The following is a 23,448-nucleotide window of genomic DNA, read 5'->3' as shown; positions in this document are numbered from 1 at the left end:
GTTACTCTTCAGTATCAACTCGGTATCAACAAAAGAGTGGTAGTAATGATCCCTGAAAAATGTAAGTGCTGGAAAATGATGGAAACCTGCATATGCCAGATACCTTGCTTTCCTCCTATCGCAAATTAATCTACCCTTTGGACTTGCTAGCTCCCTGTCTTTGAGCACACTGCTTATGGCAGGCTGGGGCTAGTGGCTGAGTGCACAAAATCTGCCCCAAATACGTCAATCACATGCCTTTGAAGGTTCCGCCCTTTCGCGGAGGGGCACATGTGGCCAAGTGGTCACATGATCAGTGTTATGGTAAAGAAGATCCAAGATGGCTGTCTGTCGGTTCCTTGGTGCGGGGAGGAATTACTCGCCTTGTACGCGATATTCCTTCCGAAGGTTCGTAAAATTACTGTCAAACAAAGTAATACTATTGAGGCTACACATTTAGCTGTTCACTTTGCCAAAGAGACGGCACTGTAATGTTAGAAAGACAGCCTATTCTCCGTTTGTTTCACCACCACAATGGCAGTGCGTTTGTTGGCATTTTTTTATCGAACGAGTCTGTCCTAGATAATCTAGGGCCGTTTTCTATTCTCTAGACTAGAACTGACGTTCAAATTGTTCAACAAGGGAACTTTGCATTGAATTTCGTTTTAAGAGGTTCAAATATTGATTGACAGAAAGTATAGAAAGTTTTTTGCTGAAAATGCGTTCCGTGTTTGTTGTCGAACAAAGCCTTCATCTGTTACTGGTAAACTTATTAACCCTCGCGTGTCTGGTACATTCCGCTCTGACGGTGTTCTTGGAAAGGAGAATTTGATCAGTGAGATAACTGTCTTTGTTGACTGAATGTGTTGAAGCTATGTTTTTACATTTTGAAGCTATTTCCGATAGCGGCCGGTGTGAAGGGACGTGTCTCTTTTGCTTGTGACGGCGTGAAAATGCACATAGAAGCGATATCACATTTAATATTTTAAAGAGCTCCAGTTCAGAGTCTAAGTTGAAGTTTATATATTGTTACACTCTTTGAAAGCTTCAGCTTGTAGTTATCAGGTTATTTAATTCTTTTCTTTTAACTCGAATGGCCAATTACTGACTTGAGGTCAAACTGGTTTAATTTTGTAAGTTACAACACATTCATGAACTCTTTTTCTTTTCTTTACGCAGGAAATCCCGGAAGCAAGTAAAAACAAGATGATAGCTTTAAATACATCACCTTTGCAATTAAACTCGTCTTTAGTGGCCTTCCTTGCCTCAAATTCAGTGGAATTCATTATTCATACCCAAGCTTGACAGGAAAAGCTGTGTTGTTTTAATTGTCTTCTGGTAAGTTACTTCTCACTTTTTGCCAGTAGAAGCACTTTTCTACTCTTTGTTGTAAACGTCATACCTAGAAACTGAAAACTGAGCACCCAAGAGGAAAATTTTCCATACAATGTTTAGAAGATTTAAATTCAGCCTTTTGGTTAAAACCTTGGTGCAAACTAAAGGGCCGTTTGCATGACAGGTTAAATATGGTACGGACCTGTTGAAATGTGGTACAGTACCCATAATTTTTGTAATTAAAAGAAATACCCGTGCTGTTGTGCCTATGGACCCAAAACAGCACTGGTATTTCTTTACAAAAATTATGGGTACCGTACCACTTTTCAACGGGTCCATACCATCATTTTAGTTGTTGTGTAAACGGCCCCTAAGGCTTAGTTAATTAATTGAGTACTGGTATATGTAGTTGCTATCATTGGCTTAAACACCATGATATTAGTGCTCAACAAGTGGGCATTTCATATTACAAGGGCAATGATTGGAGCCTACAAAGCAATCCTAAGCTACATGTATCTCAGACTTTTGTTCAAATATAAAAGCCTACTGTTTAGGAACAATGCCTTAGATCCATTTGAACTTACAAACTGTTAACTTGTTGTATAAATCTGTTGACTGCTGTGTCATTTCAGTATTGTAAACAGGAGTGAATTGTAGAGAAAGGAAGACCAATATTCATGCAAAAATTAATGTAGATGAATCACAGAAGAGAATGGATAATTGAGTTTTGTTATTGAGGAGTATGTCAAATTGTGGTTGCAAAAATGTCTGTTTAAATATTATTGGAGTTGACTCTTGTTGCGTCTGTTAAGAAGATACTATGCTTCTCTTTGAATTACCATCCAATATCACAAATGCCACTAGCAAACTGTCTGTAAATTGATGCTTTGGTTGAGGTGATCTTGGAATAAACTGACATTTCATCCAAGAAGACAAGAATGAATGTGTTAGAAAACTGTTAAAAACTTAACACTGTGTAACGTGAGTCAGGAGTTACCAGTGATTGGTGTAATATTAGAAAACTGTAATGCTCTAAATTGATGAAAGTGCAGTGTAGTATCAAAGGCTTTGTGGCGGTTGTTGTTGTTTGATCAGTCACCAATCACCCAAAAATACTAATATATAAAGATGGCTATTAGAGGGGATTTATGTTTTTATACATGCGTAAAGGACCTTGCATGTATTTAGAGTTGTTACTGCCTACTTTGGTAATTTTAATTTTTATGTTGAGGTTTTTCTTTTATTGTCCAGTTTTGTATTGAGTTGAACCATTAAGTACATTAAAATATATCCTACTACATGTTATGCTATGTTTACACTTGAGCACTTACCTAGATAAAATTTTCATTGATGCCCCTGTAAATGCTCCCCAAAACAATAGAAAATTTATTTAGATCAAGTTTTAAATTACACTTCACCAAAGCATGGTTTAGCTCAGCAACTGAGGTCAAGATGACAGAATGATATTTCTGCTTGTGGTGGCATAAAAAATTAAAGTTTCATAACACATCTGGTGCTCAGATCGCGTTAGCTCTGATGCTCAAATTATAGCAAAGTTTCTCATACCTGCAGCATATACAGTAGATGGATATATTCTTTATTTAAATTACAGAGGGAGGGAAGCAATCTATCCCAATTCTTTTTAAATTTCTGGCATCACAAACTCTGTAGAGCCCTGTCTTGATGTGTGTTCCCAACATGCATGGGTTTCGTTCTAACATCAGGAAAAGTGCACGTCTTCACTTGTATGCATTTTAACAACACACGTTGAATCAGTCAAGCAAGGTCTGCTTTTGCCAGAAGCTACCCTTGGAAATGATTGTAACAGTGGTATAAAGACAGTACCAATAAAGGACTATTTCTTTTTCACTGCCATCCTTGACAGGTTACTTCTGTTATTGAACTCAGTGTAAACAACTTCACAATTTACCAAAGCTAAGTAACTCAACCTTGAAGTAAACCCAAGTCTCTGTTAAGTCTCTAGTGTAAACATGGCATAACTTGCTGTACTTTTATCTGTATATACATTATATTTTTAATCTAGTCACATGTACAGCTGTACCTCCTGTTAGTCAGGGATATCTCTAAGAGCAGGCTACCAACAAAATAGACCGTCTGAAAGGGATCTTATTACCAGCTGAAATTCCAACAGAACACAAAGACTTGAGATTTATTCTTTTGTAATGTAATTACGCAATTTGCTTTATGCGTGACGTTTTTATAATTAAATGCTCTTATTATGCTCTTGTTATGAGGCTAATTTTAAAGGTGCACAGTCCAAAGGAGGTGGCTGGGTTTATTAATGAGCCTGCTGATGATTTTCTTAGCTCTATCCCTGGTCAAGCAGTATTATTTAGTTTACAATATAACTAATCAATTATATGTTTATTAATGTCATTTAGCGGAACAGTTAATTGTGTTGGGATGTACAAATCACTGTGAATAAGACTCTGGCAGAGTCGAAAGCTTAGAATTTTACTTCCAATATGGTGTAGCGTCAAAAATTTATAAAGACAACAGAAATATGTGTTTAAATCATGTTATATAATACAAACAACATTGATATTTGTATTTATTGTAATAGTAGTTTTCTTTTTCCTTTGTTTGCAGGCAAATATTGGCGACTGGATTTTCAAGGCCAAATTAATGTTCTCAAAGCATTTTTTGTATTGTTAGAATTTGTTATTTAGAGGAGCTGTTTTGAAAAGGATTCCAAAGGATTTGTACATATTTTTTTTTAATTTGGCAAACTGTGCATTACAAAGTTCTGAAGATGGCAACGGAAACTTGGAGGGTGAGTCTTGCTATTGAATCAAGTTAGTTTGGTCTTAGTGGATTAGTAATGAAATGCAATTAATTATTGATTGTTTCCAGGGCTTTTGATTGGAGAAGATAACCAACAAAATTAGTCTTTCTAGCTTCAAGCTAGTTCCTCTGATCTTGCTATCTAGTTATTGCAGGTTATTATTGGTGAGGGTGGGGCGGTGTAGGGCTTTAAAGGTTATGCTTTGAAATTTTGTATAGGGGACCCCATCTTGACTGATCTAGGTAAATTTGGAAACATACTTTATTTCCCCTATGCTTTGCCCTCCATCCACAGTCAAATAGCATTTTTGACCACTGAAAATGGATGATTTTGAAAAAGCTCATCAGGGTTCTTCAGACTAGTCTATGGAGGTTAAAAGGTTGATGATGTTCTTGTTACAGGGTTCTGAACGTAGAGACCGCACCAGAACAGGTCCATACGACTTTAGTGACCGTGATTATTACATTGGTAATCACAACCAACGGAGAACATACTCCTGTAGTAGCAGTTCTTTCTCAGGCCATGCTGGGTAGGTTTTTGTTATTCTAGTTAAATCTTACAATCATGAATGTTCACTTGCTGTTACCAGAAAAATAATTAATATTATTACTTAAATATACAATGGCACCAAGATCACTGTTATTTGGAGAATGGTGCTTGAATGGTTTTAAACTACAGTATTTGGATACTCCTTGTTGTAAAATTTAATTTTGTTTACAGGTCCTTATTCTCAAACAAGTCTTCACATTCTGCAGCTGTTTTGCAAGTCTAAATATTGTTTTTTAATCTACATGTAGCATCATAATCATGAACATTTTTTGGGGATCATGAGAGAAGCAATGTCCAAAGAGATCGTTCAAACACATTTTTGAGATGGTTAAACATAGGAATTGTACCATGAACTTCGACATACACTTTCATTGTAAGATATAATTGTACAGACTCTTGTCTGCATTGAAATCTGGATACTGTGTGTTTTACACTGTACTTCGGTTGGCTTTTTTCTTTCAGTACTAGAGAAACTGGTATGGTTGAGAAACTTTTGGTAAGTGTGTTACTTTATTAATGCTGATAATAATAAATTATTGTTTATGGTTTTGCTGTATACACTGTTATTTGATAATTTTATTGTTCAGTTTTTAAAATCAGCCATGAAGCTTACTACAGCTGTAGACGTAATTTTCTTTCTGTTTGCATATAAATTTATTTTGGATTTTAAATTCTAGGATATTTAATTTGTGGATTGTGTGATTCTTGTAGTGATTTTTGGCTAGAGGTGAATCACACATCATTTGCAATGAGTTGCATCTTAATCTTATGCCCCAATGGCTACTGCAACAAAGTGGGCACCTACATTTATGTGACATGTTTTTGAAAGTACTAGTTTAGCAACTAGGATCATTACTACTCCCAAAGTCAAGTGCTAGCCCTGGTACTCATTTCTCGATACTTTATGTTTACACTGTAACTTCAATCTTCTCTGTGCCATTTGTTTGTTGCAGCATTCATATGGCTTTATTCAGTGCTGTGAGAGGGACCTACGGATTTTCTTCCATTACAGCCAAATCAGCGAAGAGCCTGAGGACCTCTCTGTTGGAGGTATATGTGCAAAAATGAGAAGTTTTTTTCTCAGGATGTGACAAACCCCTCCTGTCATTCATCTATCCAACAACATTGTTTAAATCACCTGATGTTTCATTTTTGCAGCCGTAAGGCAAACCACCTAATGCTTTGCACACTTGCCTAACCTACTGTCTGAAAAGGGATTTTACTTTTGAGCTGTAGTTGAAAAACTGGGGCATGGCTTATTATCTAGGGGGTAATAAGTCAAAACAGAACTTGCTGGTTTTAATGTTTCTGTTCTAAATTATAAATTGTATGGATAAAATAAAATTATGTGGACAACTTTTGTTCTTAAGATAGACTTGACTCATGCAGATGTTGCACCGTTGTCAAATATAATTGGTTGGATTAAATTTTGCAATCTAAAAGGTCAGGGCCCAGTTGTTTGTAAGCTGATTAAAGGTAATCCATGATTAAAAGTTAACCGATGTTTTCATCTCTCTCATTGGAAATGTTTTTAAAAGCTAATTAACTTTTAAGCTACATGTAAAGTTAAAGAAAAGTGAAAGTCAAAACTGAAAGGCAATATTTTGGAAAAATCTTTATCGATTGGTGAGTAAACTGGAATCAAAAGTCACTTTAACCCTGCGCTTTTAACAACTGAACTCAGGTCTATACCTGTATGTAAATAACGCTTTCTTGTTCTGTGTGATTTTGTCAGATGAGATGGAGTTTGAGATTACCTCAGATCAGCGAACAGGCAAACCAATTGCTTGCCGTGTGGTTAGACTTGAAGCAGGATCTGTTTCCTTTGAGGTTTGCTAGTTAACATTTGACCCTATTGATCTTTTTTGTCTAAACTGTTCCTGCCTTTAATATTATTGTGTCAGTCATCCAGTATCTGTAGTGTGACAGAAAAGTGAAAAGGGCTGTGTTTATAAACTTTGACCCCTTGTGGAAGTATTTTGTTAAGTTTCATAAGAGTTTCTGTCATCCAGAATTTTGTCCCTGTTCAGTGGTTAGAACCCCCCCCCCCCCCCTGCAACTCTACATACATGTACATGTAGGACTTATTCTTTTGTGTTTAAGGTGGCTGAACACAGTTTGCGCGCGCTTAACAAATTCTGTAAGCGATGTTATTAAGCGCTTGCTAGGGTTGTGGTACGCAAATACGGCGGTCGATAAATTGATCCCTCAATTTCACATGAAATGGATAATAAAGTTAAGTTTTGATCCTAAATAACTAAGTTTCTCGTTTCTGGACTCTTTTTCTTTTCTTTCCGAGCAAAAAAAACGTTTGCCAAGACCTTTCGCATGCTTTTCATTTTTGCAATGAAACCCAAATAAAGCCACGCATGCGCATTTGACCAAAAAATTGCGACTGGTTGTTTTTGTGGAAATGAACTGTTTTCTAAGGAACCGCGCATTAGAATTCTCTGAAATTTGGCATGAAAATAGTTCCCTGAAAGCGTAACTCGCCTACAAAGAGAAACCTAAATCTTACCGAGGGTATCTTCACAAAACATTAAAATGCAAAATCAATATTTTTTGGAGATCTCTCTGTCAAAATTACATGAAAATAGTGCAACTGTGTCAGTGTTTTGTGAGTTGTTCTGGATACAAAAAATGGAAAAAATCTAATGAGTACATTTTCTAAAAATAAAGGAAACCTACTATTTATGGACGTTTAATACTTCGCTGTGTTGCCATGGAAACGGCACTTAGCTCAACAAGACGTACGAAAATACATTTTTTCTTAGTTGGTCTTACACCGTACCAATTTTGAGCGTCCAGAAATACATAGTTTGCAAATAACGTCTTCTAACACCTGTACACTAAAAAATTGTATTTGGCCACCTTAATGCCCATTCTAAACAAGATCTACACGTACTTAGTATACATTAATTACAAAGGAGAAGCACAGTACACGTACAGGAAAATTTAATTATATAACAAAGAACAAAATTTATGCAAAATCGCAACACATAGGCTTTGTGTACTTCAACATGTAAATGTACTTAATTAGTGCTTGGGCAAATAGAGGCCTTGAAATGGTACATTGGAGCTTCCTGCCAATAACCAGAATTTTCATTTTTATTTAGATTCGTAGTGAAGAGAAGGTGAATGGAATCATTGATGCTGAACCCAAATTGCCCTTAAAGAACAGTGTGAAATCTGTGAGTACATCTTTGTAAAATTTATACTTTTAATGTCTTCAATGTATGTATAAGATATTATTCAAAGTGTGCTGTGTCATGTAGTAAACTGTAACTCCAGGAGCATAAATTTTAAGTTCAGCACTAAATTATGTAGCAATTTATTTACTGCATAAAGACACTTGATGTAATATTTCGTTATGACCTACATGTATGTGTATGTTTAGTGGTTGTACACATTTCAGACATAAGAAGGTGCTGCTATTTCTGTGGCTACTATTGTGTTCTAAAATGAAGGTCTGCATCATGAAATTTGCAGACCATACCAAAATTTAGTTAATTTTGATAGGTTTTTGAGATTTCTTCATTTGTTGGTCCAGGATTTTGGTAACTATTTTCCTGAATACTTCAGACGTGTAAAAACTCTTTGGACTCTTTTCAATCTCTTTTGGAAACACACCATTATTGTTTAAACCATTTCATTAGGGGATTATTCAGTTCAATAAATAATATTGTAGCTATATCATTAGTGGTAATTATTTGCCTTTAGTTCTTACTCATTGTGGAACTGTATAATGAGTGTGAATTTTTGTTATTTTTTCAGCCATCAAATGGACTTATTGACCCAGATATGGGCCGTGTAAGCTATGAGAGAAATGGAGTAAGTAGAGATTGAAAGCATGTTCTTAAATTTTTCTTTGGGATGCAAGGCTTGTAGCATGAAATAGTACAGTTCATCCCTGCTGTTTGTGTTTTACAAATTTGCCCTCATGCTGGTACTGCTGTTGTTTGATTACTTTTAAATACTGAAGAAATAATGTTGAAAACTTGGCCGACTGTTGCCGATAATTGTGCGGCACAGCTTTGTGAATTCCTTATTTGAAAATCTTTAGTAATATAATATTAAAGTTCAGTTGAGGCCTAAAGCTGCTATTAGGGATGATGCCATTTATTGGCAAAAGCTTGGATTTTTAATGATGTTTTATCCAAACAGTAGCTTTAGGCCTCAATTGAACTTTAATATTATTATTCTAAAATGCTGCTGAAGGACAACATACAAAGATCATCTTTAGTAACAAAGACATGTTTTTTCAACAGGTTTAAAAGGGTTGTTGTTATTGTGATTAGAGGATTTTGATCGATTTGTATGTTTTTTTGGGTGTCCACTGTTACATAAAGCTTAGCTAATCATCATTCTTTTTGTTAGGGACTTTTTCAGAGTTGAGTGCTCTTGAAAGGCAGGGTTTTAGTTGATTGTATTACTTTTAATTCTCATGCTGATGTTAATTCTTTTTCCAGGAATTCTTTTATCTCTCATTTTCCTCAAATGATGTCACTAACTCTGGTACACCTCTTCACAAGGGAGACAAAGTGGAATTTTACGTAGCCACAGACAAAAGGTACTCCTTAAGTACTTTTGACTACTGACAGTGGTGTAGCCCTGTACATTTAAATAATGTTTGGATAACCACTGATTCAGGTATCAACATCTGTGTCACTGCCCAGTGGCTTGTTACCCTGAACGCACTAAATCTCTGTACCGGAAATAAGCCTATTTTAGTATCATTCTGTGCTAATGATATTCACTAACTACAGAATAAAGCCCCAAGACTGTATTTATTTATTTAGTTATTTAAATTTATTTATTGTGGCCATCCTGTGAACACTTTACAGATGTCTTCCTTTTTTTATTCAGCACATTGCAACACTGCCCAAATAATGGTCGTGGTGCATTGAATACATGTATCTGCCGTCCATAGTCAACAAATATATCCTGTGATATGTGTAATTTCGTGTTTTGGGAAGGAAAATGCCCAAATAAAGATCTTCTCCTGCATTTCTGCAATAAAACTGTGTTGAATAATAAAACAGTTATCCTGCTCAATCTTGCGGAATATCCTCTGATTTTAGCAACTTGGCCTACGGCATCATCTGCTAAGTATCAGGCAATATTCTGTGTAATTTCGCAGGATAATAATTTTGTTAAATGTTCATTTTAACCCTTTCCTGCCCGAGGGAAATGTCGAATTTTTCTAAATCGTTAACTATGAACTGGGAGACCACATGTGATATACCATTTAAAAGGTATTTTCTGGGGTGTGCTATAAATCACACCAACAGAGATGGAGGAGGTCACATATTAGAGTGAGAAAAGCCCAAAACGAAAGAAGAAAAACATTGAAAATTTTCCTATTCGTTGTATAATACTGGGTATCCCCCTAAACTATAGCTTAATGTACAGCTCTTAGTGCATTGCTTGTTGTAAGATATCAACTGGGCCCTTAACGTACAAAGGCAAAAAAATCCAAAAGTTTGAGGGGTGGTAAATCAAGTCCCATATAGGAGGGGGGCATGATTTTATGCCTTCAATTTGTAGATCTCTCCAAGATCTTTTGGTTGTGCAAATTTCACACAAATTGACCAAATACTGAGCTCATAATTGCGTCTTGTGCCATATGGCACTCTTGGGCAGGAAAGGGTTAAGTGAAAAGATGCGAGAAGAGACCCTCGAAGCAAACATTTTTCTCAAACATGCATGTGTCTGTTGTCAGTGTGTATCTTACCCAAAAACATGCCATATGCTTGTGAGAGGAGATTCTTGCAGTAGTTTTGTTGCCATAAAATTAATTTGCAGAAATTTGCCACCCTACTGTAGGCTTAAACCTTGGCTTATGGAAGTGCCATTATGTAGAACTTTCAAATTCTTGTTCTTCTAGAACTGGAGTGGTCCGAGCACGTGAATTAACTCTTGTGGAACTCGCAGAAACTGAGAAATGCCAGGTATGCATTGCATTTAAGTATTTGATAGGTGTATTTAAAAGATAAGAAGGGCTACAGATGTACATGTATTGTTGTGAAGTGCCTTTCTATTGTAGATCAGGAGCCACTTTCTTGTTTTTTTTTTTAATGAATATATTTATTGACATAGAGCACATATAATGAAAATACAATGATTACAATATGACTTACAATACCAACATTACTTAATATACTTACAGTACTAACAATATTTACTGTACTTACAATACCAACAATGGAGCCACTTTTTGTGAGTCCATTTGAATAGGGGATTATTGTTAAAGACCTGGCAATATGGGGGTAAGGGGTGGGGTTTAAACAGAATCCACTGGTTGCCTCTATTTATCAACTGAAAACTCTTCCTATAGAGTATAAGAAAATTCTACATCTTTTTAAAATATAGGGCAACCTTTTTCAGTGGCAAATTTGTTACTTAATAGTGGTTGTCACAGTCCCATGTACTTACATGTAAACATCTGCTTCAATTTATTTTTGGGTTACATTGTCTGTTACTTTTTTGTGGATGACAAGGCCTTTAATTTTCATGAAAAATGGTTGCCTGAATACTTATTCTTCGGTCATCTTAGATATAATTATTTGTAGATGACTGCTGATTTTTAGCACAGACTGCTAAATTGAAAATGGAAAAATGAAGCAAATCTCTATTGTGTTCAGCTGACTTACTTTAGGTTCTTGTTTTGCAGTTTGTTGTGTGCAATGTATCCATGCAAGGTTTTGTAATGGGGCTCTGTAAAATTTTCATGAGATTACCTCACAGATAAGTTCTGACTGTGATCATTTCTGTTTCAGGGGGTTGTTTCATCTATGAAAGAATCATTTGGATTTATTGAGAGGGCAGACAAAGTTAGCGAGGTGAGATTTACAACTCATCCATAAATTTACCTGGCAGTGACAAATGTTTCACAGTGTGCGTAAGATTAGAAAATAATGCATGTATTTTAATTGCCATTTTCTGTGTTTTTCCTCTGGTAGATTTTCTTCCACTACAGCGAATTCAATGGAGATATCAATGAACTCATGCTGGGAGATGACGTGGAATTTGGAATACAAGCAAGAAATGTAAGCACAATGTCCAGGAGGAATGTCTGTTAAAGTTTTTTGTCATACCAAAGAGTCTTGACAACAAAGATGAACAGATGTATTTTTCCTATTATTTTATGAGAACCTTTTTTGACAAAATCTTGCATGCTCCCTGCACAAGAGAATACTATAACATCCTAAATGTAAGTAACCCAATTCTAAATACTTCTTTTGCCTCTCATTGGCTTCTTAGTCATCAAGATTCTTTTATCCTTTCAGTGCTATGTGAAGTTGCTTAAGTTGCTTGACAGGCATCTTCCTTCTCTTTCATGTTGAGCATTCTTTGTCACATCCACTGGCAGGAAGTTGTAATTTTGTACATTAAATTACATTCATTTGGTTTTCAAAATCTCGTAGAGCAAAGAAGTTGCAGTACGCGTGGAAAAGTTACCAGAGGGCACAGTGAAGTTTGAAGATGTGAGCACTGTCAGATATCAGGGGACTGTGGAACGACCTCTGAGTAAATCTGCTTCCAAAAGACAGAATGATCCATTGCATGGCAAAATAGTTTACAAGTACCCTGATAATGAAGACATTGAGGAAGAGATTGTGTTTTCTGAGAGGGACCTACAGGGGGACTTTTCTCTCAGGGCTGGAGATGTAGTGGAATTTAACATTGCAGTTGGTAGGTTTTGGTTGCAACATCAAAGATATGACACTGTACTTGTGCAGATAAAATGGCACAATTATTATGTACTTGTATGTCCACTTGGACAATATAAAGCTTCATTCAGTTAGTGGTAATCTGGTAGAGGTCCAGTAACACCATACCTACGTACCGGTAAGCTGCAATTGGCCCACATGGTGTGAGTGTAGCCTGGTTTCCATAGCATGAAAAAGCTGAGTATTGTTAACTCCCCCCTGTCTGAATGGGATGCTAGTTCATTCATGTCACAGGTACACCCAGGTGAAGACACTATGTGGAGCAAGGTTTCTTGTCCAAGGAAACAATATAATAACACAGGGTAGGCCTCAAACTGCTGACATTCAGATGTGAATTGCATTTCCCTCAGTTTTCCCAAGATGTAGATTCTCAGGGAAACAAAACTAACTTTTTCCCATGCGACTAGAGATTAAATGTATGGTACTGACTTCTTAGCCTAAAATTTGTCTGTTTGATGTGCTGTTTACTGTAGATCGCCGCGACTTACTGAAAAGAGCCACGAGCATCAGCTTGGTGAATGTTGCAGAAGCGGATAATGGAGAGACAAGGGAAATGGTAATGGCTGCTACCTTATCAATTGTTTGTTAAGTTTTTTTTCTGGTAATACTGCTTCGTTACATGATCAGGATAACCATGAACACAAAAGAATTATTGTTAGTTTTAAAACACTTTATGGTTGGCACAAGGAGCTGTTTTTGAGAATGCTGTGATGTTCGTCAGGATTTTCGGTCAAAATAACATCCAAAGGCGGTTACGAATTTACGGTTTAATTTCATAAATTTTCACTGGTCATAAAAACATGGTGGATCAAAAAAACGTCGTGCTCATTCTGTTTTGCATACCACGCATGCGCATGCTATTACTTATCCCAATTGCACAGGACAACCACTTTGATCTTCTGAACATGTCTTATTATCGAACTTGTTACTTTCAGTCTAGTCCTTTTGTTATCAATCTACTTAGACTTAGCTTCTTTTTAGAGACTTTTGAGTTGAGTACTAAAGGTAATTTTTGTTTTCTGCAGTTTTTGTTTCAACATGCTTTGATTTGTTAAATGAAATTTAGATAAGGGGGTTAGTGTGTGAAGAAATTAAACTACCCGGTAGTGCTGTGTCAATGGGCAAGTGGAAATGAATAGTTGGTTTTGTCAACTTCTATCAAGGTAATTTGGCCAGGTTATTAAGAGATTCAACAGCTAACATCTCTTCACGACCTCAATTTTAACTTATGAACTTAGTCGATAAAACCAAATAAATGCACACGTTCTACATGTAGGTTAGACAGTGTGCAGCAGCCCTCATCATAAGCTTAATTATCAGGGGTGGGCTTAGGGGTTTTGCAGGGGGCTTTGCTGTTTTGCTACTCTCTTGTTGATGTCAGATCCTTCCATGGTTATTGGTCAGCTCTCATTGCAGAAAAAAGTTTATCCTACTTTTTAGTTAAGTAAAATCATAGTCAATATCATTGTGTTTGTCCTTGTCACATCTGTAATTTTATGGCCAGAGTGATAACTTATTAAGTCCAATTTTATGCCTTTCAAATGAAAACTGTGATATGCTACCAGATAATCTCTATGTGTTGAAGAGCTGATGGCTGATGTGATCATTTTCCATTTAGGGTGTTGTTGTATCATTGAAGGAGGGCTTTGGGTTCATTAAATGCTGTGATAGAGATGCCAGGATGTTCTTCCACTTCAGTGAACTTCTGGACTCTGTAAGTTTTTGTGGAAAGTAATGCAAATTAGATGAAGCACAGCCTTGTTGTAGAGCAAAGGTGTAAATAATTTTGATTACAAATTTGCTGTTTCTTGCTTGTCATCTGATGAATCATTGTGTTATTGTACAAATTCCAATTCTAAAGGAGACATATTGTTTGTACTGCTTCTCTTGATTAGGGTCATCAGATTCAAGTTGGCGATGAAGTGGAGTTTGCTGTTTCTGAGGTTGGTAGATGTACTACACTTCTTCAAGTGACAAACATATCCAAATGTTGTAACATACTTGCAACATCACAGTTTTCAGCAATCTGATTGGTTCCCAGCCTAAGGTCTGTTGGCAAATATATCATCACTACCTTGTATGGAAAGCCCTTTTAAAAAAAAAACATGTACTTGAACTACAATACTGTTTGGACTTATAATTTTTCAGATGACAAACTTTGGACCAAAAAAACTTTCAGACAATTTCTTGATACTTTTGGCAAAAAGCAGTGTGGGATTGTGACACCACATCAATAATGTATTTTAAATTGGTTAAATCAATGTGGTTATTGACTGCCTTACTGGTACAAAATGCATCAAATGGGACGGGGGGGAGGGGGGAACATAAATCTTCAGTAACTGTGATACTTGCAACCTTTATTAAGTTGTATTACTTCTGTTTTGATATTTATTTATTTATTTATTTATTTATTTACAGCTGTATTTATATATTTATTTATTAATTCATTTATTTATTAGGACATGTCAGCCATCAAACGTCTCCATGCTGTTAGAGTGAGAGTTGTACCAAAAGGAACATATCAAATGGAGGTAACTTCATTCAACCTTGCCCTACACTAAGTGCAGCAATTCATCTCCATTTTTCACGTTAAAGTGTACAGTGTAACCATTGAGGCTATTACCTCGTACCTCTGGCTTCAGTCAGTGAGGTTGTTTTGTCACACATTACTGACCATGCCCTAGTTACTGTATACACCTAATTATGTACAGTGTAGGGAGAGAGTATGGAGTATAGAAACAACTTGACAGATTGAATCACTGACCTTCAGCTCCAATGCATTACCTGCTTAACATTAACATTAAATTCTCTTTTGTAGAAGATATCATCTGAGATATTTGAAGGGTATGTTGAACGAGAACCATGCTACAACACCCGCAGCCCAAGAAAGGACAGCAACAGGTATTTGAATGTTAACTTTGAGTCCAGGCTGCAACTATTTCCTAAGCACCTGGGTACTGCATGTCTGCCTACCAGTTCTTCCTATCTGTCATGGAGGGACCCGCTCTGCCTGGTAACACTTCTCTGCATGTTAATGTGAGCACACAAGGGTACATGTAGATTATACCTGCTTCTGTGATCATTTTCAGCTGGAAATTCTGGGTGTCTGTAACACTGTTGATCCTAATGTTGGAATGCCTAGGAGTAGTGGTCCAATAATTGAAGAGGTGGGTGGAAAAAAGCCCAAAGTGACATCTGATCTCATGTCAAATTCTCCTTTGCTAATAAAAGGAAGAACAAGGCAATTTGCTAGGAGAAGTGAGTAGTGTATCAGATGTCACTTAGGACTTTTTTCCATGCACCCATTCAATAGTTATCAGTTTTCAAAGTTGAGTGGAACCCCACATTGAAGTCTCTTGGTTAACTGAGCCAACTACAGTGTAATTACTACAACCTGCTTTTTATGACCTGTGCTCCAGCTAGCACTTTGACTAGATCCTTGGCACTGCCTTAAAAAGTACAGCTTTCCAAGAATGCATGTTGTACCCCCAATTTAAAGGAGAGTGTTTAAATTGCTTTGCAGGGAGAGTGAATCTGGTCTGATCAACTGCTGCATTGATGGTGTGAGGGAATCTCTGCCATTTGACATGAACAACTTTGAAATGAGAGGAGGGTTCCAATATGGAGACCTGGTAATTAATCATGATTACTTGCATGTACTTGCTTGCTTGCTTACTTAGAGGGTGCACCAGTGCAAGTTTCATACTGGTATGGTATTGTGGTTTCATATCGCGTTTACATGAAGGAATTAGATTTATTCAGTGTTTCCATGAAGGGACACTTCATGTCCACCAACGTGATTGTGACACCATCTTTGGATTGGATGTTGAAGACTGCGCATGAGCTACCAGTTCCATATTCCTGGGAGAGTGATGTCTTCTCTGAAGGAAAATCTCTTTGGTACAGTTAAGGGGTGAACTCGCACCAGTATGACTTTGAGGGGTGGTAAATCAAGTCTCTTATAGGAGGGGGGCATGATTTTATGCCTTCAATTTGTAGATCGTTCCAAGATCGTTTGGTTTGCAAATTTCACACAAATTGACCAAATACTGAGCTCATAATTGCATCTTGTGCCATATGGCACTCTTGGGAGGGAAAGGGTTAAAACGTCACAATCAACTCTTCTGTGACTTTTTGTGAGATGAATGATGATGCATCTCATACTGAAGTGAGAGTTATTTCTTTGCTTTTCAGGTAGAGTTCAATTTGTCAGAAAGCCAGAGAACTGGGTTTAGGAGAGCAGTGAATGTGGCTGTGCTGAAAAGAAACAGTGAAGTGCGCCACAAGGTAAGGCATTTTAAGCTACACTGTTAGCAGAAATCAAATGTATACACTGTATGTAATTTTGAGATGGTGCTGTCCTGGTATGAGTAAATCCACAGATGGCTAATGGTTGATTCTCAGTTGACTTAAAACTACCTTTTAAGTGACCAATGTTTTTATTTTGCTCCCAGTCAAAAAAACCTAGTTTCTTTGATTTTCATTGCTAATTTGTTCGGGAACTACTATACTGCAGTGATTTATGATCTCAGTTGATGCTGATCCTGTGTGTTGTCATGAATTCAGAAATTTTTTGTTATTATTAATTTGAACAATGGCTTTTGTACGTTGATATAATTATGTAATTATGTTCAATTTTAAAGGGCTTTGTTGCTACACTCAAGGAGAACTTTGGTTTCTTGGAAACATCCGAACACGACAAGGAAGTATTCTTTCACTACAGGTTTGTAAACATTCCTTAGTGTTTACATGTGTATCTGCAACTTTGTAAAAATTGATCAATATAATTATTAGACAGTGATCTTCAACTTGATCATTTGAATTATTGATTTTATTACTAGCAACTGACATGCTTGGGTGACTGTTGGTTAATCATAAATTTTGTCTCAGTGGCTGACTGATTGACTTACGAAGGCTAACTGATTGATTGCTTCTCTGACTGACTGGTTGATTGGTTGATTGATTGATTGATTGATTGATTGATTGACCAACTGACTGACTGACTAATTGATCTTCTGATTGAGTGATTGACTGACTGGACTGACCGACTGACTGATTGACCGATGATTGATTGATTGATTGATTGATTGATTGATTGATTTGCTTACTGATTTATTGATTTTGTCAATTAATTGATGATTGACTGTCTGATTGACTGATTATTGATTGATTAATGATGGATTGATTTGCTGACTGATTTATTGATTGTTTGATTTATTTATTAATTAATGATTGATTGATTGATTGATTGATTGATTGATTGATTGATTGATTGATTGATTGATTGATTGATTGATTGATTGGCAGTGAGTATGATGGTGACCCTAATGAGCTTGTCCTTGGTGATGAGATGGAGTACAGTATCAGATGTAAGAATGGTAAAATCAGTGCAGAGACTGTGGTTAAACTATCTCAAGGGACCATAGTTCAGGAGGAGATTCTACCGGAGGTTTACCTGGGTAGAGTTCTGAGGTCTTTGAGGCGTGCTGATCCACAGGTGTGTAGATTGAAGCAGTTGCTACATTTCTGGCCATTTATTCACACTATACTGAATCAAGTTTGGATGCATAATGGGGATAGGCCTACTGTACCTACTGAAGACTGCCAGTCTGTGAAAGAGAAAGTCTGTGAATCATTTCCAGAAGTAGGTGTAGGTTTGGATCCTGGCTTATCTCAAATACATGTACGTACTTGTGCAGGGTGAACAACTTCCTGGGTTTAAAATTAAAATTATGTCATAAACCTCGTTTGGTGGCAAGCATTAGAAGCTGGACTGTCTACAAAGGCTCGAGTGTTGCCCTACTTTTTAACAGAGACATCAATGATTATCTTTTTGGTATTAAAGTCATGTTATGAAAAGGTAAGCAATAGGCAAGTTGTGTTGTATTCAATTTTGCAGCAAGTAGAGTATGCTGGCTTGATTGAGCGCATCACATCTGAAGACCAAGACAGTGATGAGGAGAATGGCGTTGAACAGTTGGAGCAGGATAAAGAGGTGCTGTTTTCTGTTGAGTACGGAATCACAAGTCTGGTGGATAAAAAGACGGTCCTCCAGCCAGGAGACAAGGTTTGTTGTTGAATAAAAATTAATTGCTTATTGGAGAAAAGGTAGATGAATGGACTTCTTGTTTTTCTGTCAGTTGCTTGTAGTCATGACCAGTTACACTTCCCATTTAACCAAAATCTTCGGTTTGTAATTCTGGAAATGTCCCATGCCAAATGGAAATGCTTTGTCCATCCTGGGAAAAAGCCAGGTTTCAGTTACAAACTTAGTCTCATTGGTAGATTAAAGACTTGTGATGGCACTCAAAGCTAAGAAAATGGAGACGTGAAATTTTGTGCAAATGGAATTGTAATCTCTGTTCCAACTGAACAGAAAAAGTGTAATACCCCAAAGGTGACCCCTTGTAGGAAATTTCTAGTATATGATCCGCATTGTAAGCGGTTAAACTGGAAATCATGGCTGAATGGCCTGGAAAATCACGACCTACCTTGGTAGCCAATACAACATTTTTTGTCATCAAGTTTTTGAATTTGAATTGACGTTTGAGGAACTTTTATACCCGTAACTGCTAACTAGAAATGTGTCTGTTTTACAAGCATGCTTTCTAGATAACGAGCGAAATTTATTTGAAATTTAAAAAGATATTGTTTTTGCCAGAATCAGATAATTTGTGCAAGACAAGGAAAAGTGGGATACCCTCAATCCCATGTCGTAGTTGAAAATTGATTGTTTTTAAGCTACTGTTTTTGAAACAAGTGAGTTCTTATTGCATTACATCATTGTTTTTATTTTTCTTTCTCTAGGTCCGTTTTCAAATAGGCGTAGATAAACAGACAGGCAATGAGAGAGCTATGAAAATAATCAGCGTACGTCAACGCGTGCGGGCACGGGTTGAGTCGGTCAAAGGCCAGGTACGTTTAAACTTGTAAATTTGTTGATATGTTGTTACTTGTCATGTTTATTGACACGTTCTTCTGCCATCTTTCACCAGTTTGGTTTCATTGCATATGAAAATGAAGAAGGCAAGAATCTGTTCTTCCACATGAGTGAAGTGGAAGGTGAAGTCGAACTTCAGGTGAGTGGGTTGAAATTCTTCCTGTTGTCCTTAAGTTTTTGGCTCTCCCTGAACATTCTTTAATCCTTTCAAATCGTTGCCTTTTTTAATGGCTGTCGTTTCCAACACTTAAAAGGAGTAGTGTTACTTTGAATGGCTAAAAAACATTTTTCATGGAATCTTTAAGGTAATGGTTCAGTTTTGTGAACCATAACCCTGCTAGTGCACAGAAACTAGTGTTAGTTATGTTTGGCAGTATGGAAATGGATTACAACTTTTTCATGTTCTTCTTGTGTATTTAATTAAGAGAAGTCGCTAAAAACTTATTACAGTTAGTTCTTCCTTGGAGAAATCCCTTAATATTTCCTTTCCGGTGTTCAAAGAGCAATTTAATGTTGGCAAAAAGGTTTTTCATCATATATTTGAGCAATTTTGGCCAAAGTACAGCAAAATCTCAGTTACAATGCCCCTTTAGAAAGCACACTTAGAAATTTTCAGTGGCCCTCTCTTAATTCGCATCTTCGATATCTCGGGTTTCACTGTTTATTATTTAGCTACTGTGCTAGAAAGACCTTATTCGTCTATGAGCGAGTATTTACTTGATACTTGATGACTTCAGTTTTAATCCTTTATGAAGTCATCTCGGTTTCCTCCTGTACCTCAGCATTCGTTCCCTTGATCATTGTTGATCCAAAATCTCGTATTGTTTCATGTTATCCCGGTGTGAGTTTACCCCAGTTTCTGCTGGACTGAGATTCTCATTCCGTTCAGAAAACATGTTGTTAAATGTGGTATACTGTGAGGGTGACTTTTCCATACCCCCTTGGTTTCGACAGTGTCTGCTGAAAAAAGTTTGTGCTGTAGTAGAAACGGTTTATGTCAACTAAACGCGGTATGACGCTTTTACTGTGCAGTGGAATTAAGGTAGCACCGCTATCAAGGAAACATCTTCTGAGAATAACAATTAACTGGGTAATATAGAGGCTTGTTTGGAAGTTTGTTTGTCAGTTTTATTACGCCAATGAATACCACACCGCTAAGAAGCATCATTTTTTTAACACTGCAGGCAGGGGATGAGGTTGAATTTGTGGTTGTGCAGAATCAGAAGACCCGTAAAATGAGTGCTTGTAGCCTACGAAGAATCTGGTCAGTAAATCTTGTTGCTATTATCAGTTATGCTTTATGATCCATAGTGTCTTTACTGTTCTCTAAATTTTGTTTTTCGCACTGTCTTTGCAAACACAAGAAGCTCTGCCTTTTGGTTTGACTACAAGCAGTCGAACTAGATGTATTTGCCCGTCACATTTAAACCTGATACACTATGTTTCGTTGTTCAGTAACACGCTGTATTTGATTTGTCTTTCATGCAGTGATTCCCAGAGACCAGAAAGGCTCATGCGTAGAACATACTCTGAGAGTGTTGAGAGTCCTGGGCCCAGGTAAGCCACCTTTTTAATGACCTAACAAGTATTAACTTGGAGCGTTCATAGGTAAAACCTTGATGGGCTGGATTCATGAAACCTTGGTCAACCCTTACAGTCAATCCACGTCACGCGTGACCGGTATTTCTGAAATTTGAACGGAGTTTTAAAATTTACATGTCAGTTTTGAACATCGCCAACGAGATTTCAGAGTTCCGTAGAAATATCCCTAGTTTATTGACGGTAAAAAGCTATGAATTTTTCTTTACATTACTGCATTAAGTATTTTAAGAATAACAGTTGTTTCCCAAGTATTTTGAGTCTTCTATTTTTCAGTTAATGCGTCTTTTTCGGAAGGATTTGCAGGGAAATGTTCAACATTCCGTTCGCATGTCGGACATTGCAAAGAGAAATTCGAATGTTCATTTCATTCTCAGAAATACTGGTCACGCGTGACGTGAATTGATTGTAAACTAGTTGGGAGAATTCAACATCAAGAATTTGATTTTTTGTGATCATTTTCCTTATTCTCATAACCTGCATGCTTGATCAACTTGGTATAATGTAAGGAGAGTTAAGATGTTAGTGACTGTTGGGACTTAAAGGATCCATGTTTACATAGGAGAGCTTCATGAACACAATGCCACCCGGATATAGGGGCATCCAGCAGTTTATTTTTCTCCCTAAATAGCAAGAGAAATTTCTGTGGACTCTTGGGGGAATGGAAGATTTGGGGTGCTTACCATTAAAGCAAACTACCCGGATGGAAATTTTCGGCATAAATACGAAATGGATTTGGCTTGTCTTGACAGAAGATGGGTAACATGCAAAACGTATGAACATCAGCTGTAAATCCCAAAAGGAGTAATAAAAATGCATTACTTTGACCAGAAGCCCAACTGGAATTTCCGCGTTTTTCATGTAAATGGTAAGCACCCTTGGAGACAATCGGAAAGAAATGAATTTTTTGCATTAATGCATTAATTAAAAAAGTGAATTCAACATGACGCAAATATAACGCTGAGTTTTCGTGTATACAGCATTATCAGGTGGAAACAGGTTTTTGCTGAAGATAGCGAGAAGCTCGGCGAAGGAGTGTTTTGTAGGGTGAGTAAGGTTGAAAGGAAACTGATTTTGAAACATTGATTTCCCACAGGATCGAGGTGATTCGAAAACCTACAGGGCCGGACGGTACGAGAGGGTTTACGCAGCCAAGAACCCTTTGGTCCCCCGCGGGTACATCATCCGACCACGCCCAGGGGTGCGTCGAAAATGGGACCAACCACACCCCAGAAATGTTAGAGAACGGAACACCTGCTGAGGGAGGGCACGTGCTGGAGGAGCTTGTAGCCAAGATATGCGATTAGGATTAAGTGCCAATTGCAGGCAGAAAGTTGTAACTTTACTATATGAAATCGCATGTTTTTTGAACGAATATAGTAGCTCAGTGTTCTAACTACAAAACAAACAAAAAAAGCGGCGATAATTAAGTTGATGCTTGCCATGTATTTGTTGACATTAATGGGTTAGGTCGCGCTACATTAGGTTATTCTGCTGCGAAGGTAACATCAAGGAGTGTAGTGGGTCTTAGGCTATGTCTACACTGTAGTGGATAGCTCTTGTGTTGACAGCAAAAACATATCGGATAGGGCTTTCGTTCACACACAAAACGCCAATTTCGGATCGATTTTTTCGCCGGAGCGATGCTGCGCTGCTTCGGTCTTGAAAGTGAATCGTCACATTTCGTGACACTCTCTTGCGTAGTGTAAACAGCCGGAGAGAATCGAACCGAAACGGAAGTCAACGAGGAACGAGGACTGGATTCTAATGGAAAGATGGCGGCGGTTTTGTGCTACTTCTGTTTCCACCAGGCCGGAGTATTTTTCACAACGGCACAAAATGCTATCCAGCATAGTGTAGACATAGCCTTAGAATGCTCCGAAAAACACGGTTGTTGATGAAGACAGTTCCCTTAATGACTGAAGTTATCTGTGTCGTTTGAAATGTTATTAAGGTAGTCAAGAATCGCCTAATGTAGCTTGCCTTAGCCTTGAAAGAAGTCGAAAGACCTCTCTGGGAGTGGTTATGCCGTTGGATGTCCATGTAATGTGTAATGTGCATTTTTTTGTTCAATTTCTCTATTTTTTTTCTGTAGTCAAATTGATATGAAACTACATAAGAAGAACGATTATGAGCCCGCGAACATCTCAGATTAGTAACCTAAGCCAAGACAAAGTCTGGCGACTCTCATGATTTGCAGCCTCTTGGTTGATTGGACGCCATGTTTTCAAGACGAATTTCTTCCATGTCTTTGTTTTGTGGAAACACCCCACAAAGGTGACCAACTTGTAAACTATGTTATGGGGGTTGAAAGGAATTTTACTCGAGATAGTTTTGCAACAATAATAGAGCGGGACTTGAGAAAGTAGTGCACCAATTTTTTTGTAGGATTTCAGCACAAAGTGTGAATTTAAAAAAACAATTGGATTAGGGTAGGTTTAGTTTAAATGTAGAATGAAATGTTAATATGAGTCGCATATGGAGCAATAAAAATTCATGTCAAAACA

General features: G+C 37.2%; 1 protein-coding gene across 2 annotated transcripts; it reads left to right on the top strand.

Annotated features, from left to right (window-relative positions):
* Positions 1 to 269: 269 nt before the first annotated feature.
* On the top strand, positions 270 to 23,448 carry LOC146469926 (cold shock domain-containing protein E1-like). 2 transcript variants are annotated; one of them, XR_014867131.1, is made up of 30 exons: positions 270 to 387; positions 1,159 to 1,317; positions 3,925 to 4,108; positions 4,522 to 4,649; positions 5,132 to 5,165; positions 5,623 to 5,719; positions 6,405 to 6,499; positions 7,786 to 7,860; positions 8,444 to 8,500; positions 9,139 to 9,239; positions 10,557 to 10,620; positions 11,449 to 11,511; positions 11,632 to 11,718; positions 12,097 to 12,364; positions 12,876 to 12,958; positions 14,021 to 14,116; positions 14,298 to 14,345; positions 14,862 to 14,933; positions 15,221 to 15,303; positions 15,926 to 16,034; positions 16,597 to 16,689; positions 17,046 to 17,125; positions 17,710 to 17,899; positions 18,302 to 18,469; positions 19,210 to 19,317; positions 19,398 to 19,481; positions 20,527 to 20,606; positions 20,831 to 20,899; positions 22,038 to 23,218; positions 23,256 to 23,448. XR_014867131.1 is itself a non-coding variant. In XM_085122763.1 (29 exons), exons 3-29 carry the CDS (start codon positions 4,088 to 4,090, stop codon positions 22,246 to 22,248), a joined length of 2,664 nt encoding a protein of 887 aa, XP_084978889.1. In that variant the 5' UTR covers positions 270 to 387; positions 1,159 to 1,317; positions 3,925 to 4,087; the 3' UTR covers positions 22,249 to 23,448. The 2 variants fall into 2 exon arrangements, 1 of the variants encoding a protein (XP_084978889.1); XM_085122763.1 differs by having other exon boundaries at positions 22,038 to 23,448.

The sequence above is a fragment of the Pavona decussata genome, unplaced genomic scaffold (assembly GCF_977016875.1).
Source record: "Pavona decussata unplaced genomic scaffold, jaPavDecu1.1 SCAFFOLD_115, whole genome shotgun sequence".
In the NCBI taxonomy this organism is placed as follows: Eukaryota; Metazoa; Cnidaria; class Anthozoa; order Scleractinia; family Agariciidae; genus Pavona; species Pavona decussata.
The sequence above is the reverse complement of the archived record's forward strand: the minus strand, read 5'-3'. Positions and strand labels throughout refer to the sequence as shown.

What these genes read in the sequence shown, in the direction of transcription:
- LOC146469926 (XM_085122763.1), top strand. Translation starts at nt 4,088, where the DNA reads ATGGCAACGGAAACTTGGAGG. An exon ending in CAGGATCTGTTTCCTTTGAG is followed by an intron (nt 6,500 to 7,785) that starts GTTTGCTAGTTA and finishes ATTTTTATTTAG; the next exon opens with ATTCGTAGTGAAGAGAAGGT. An exon ending in TAAAGAACAGTGTGAAATCT is followed by an intron (nt 7,861 to 8,443) that starts GTGAGTACATCT and finishes TTATTTTTTCAG; the next exon opens with CCATCAAATGGACTTATTGA.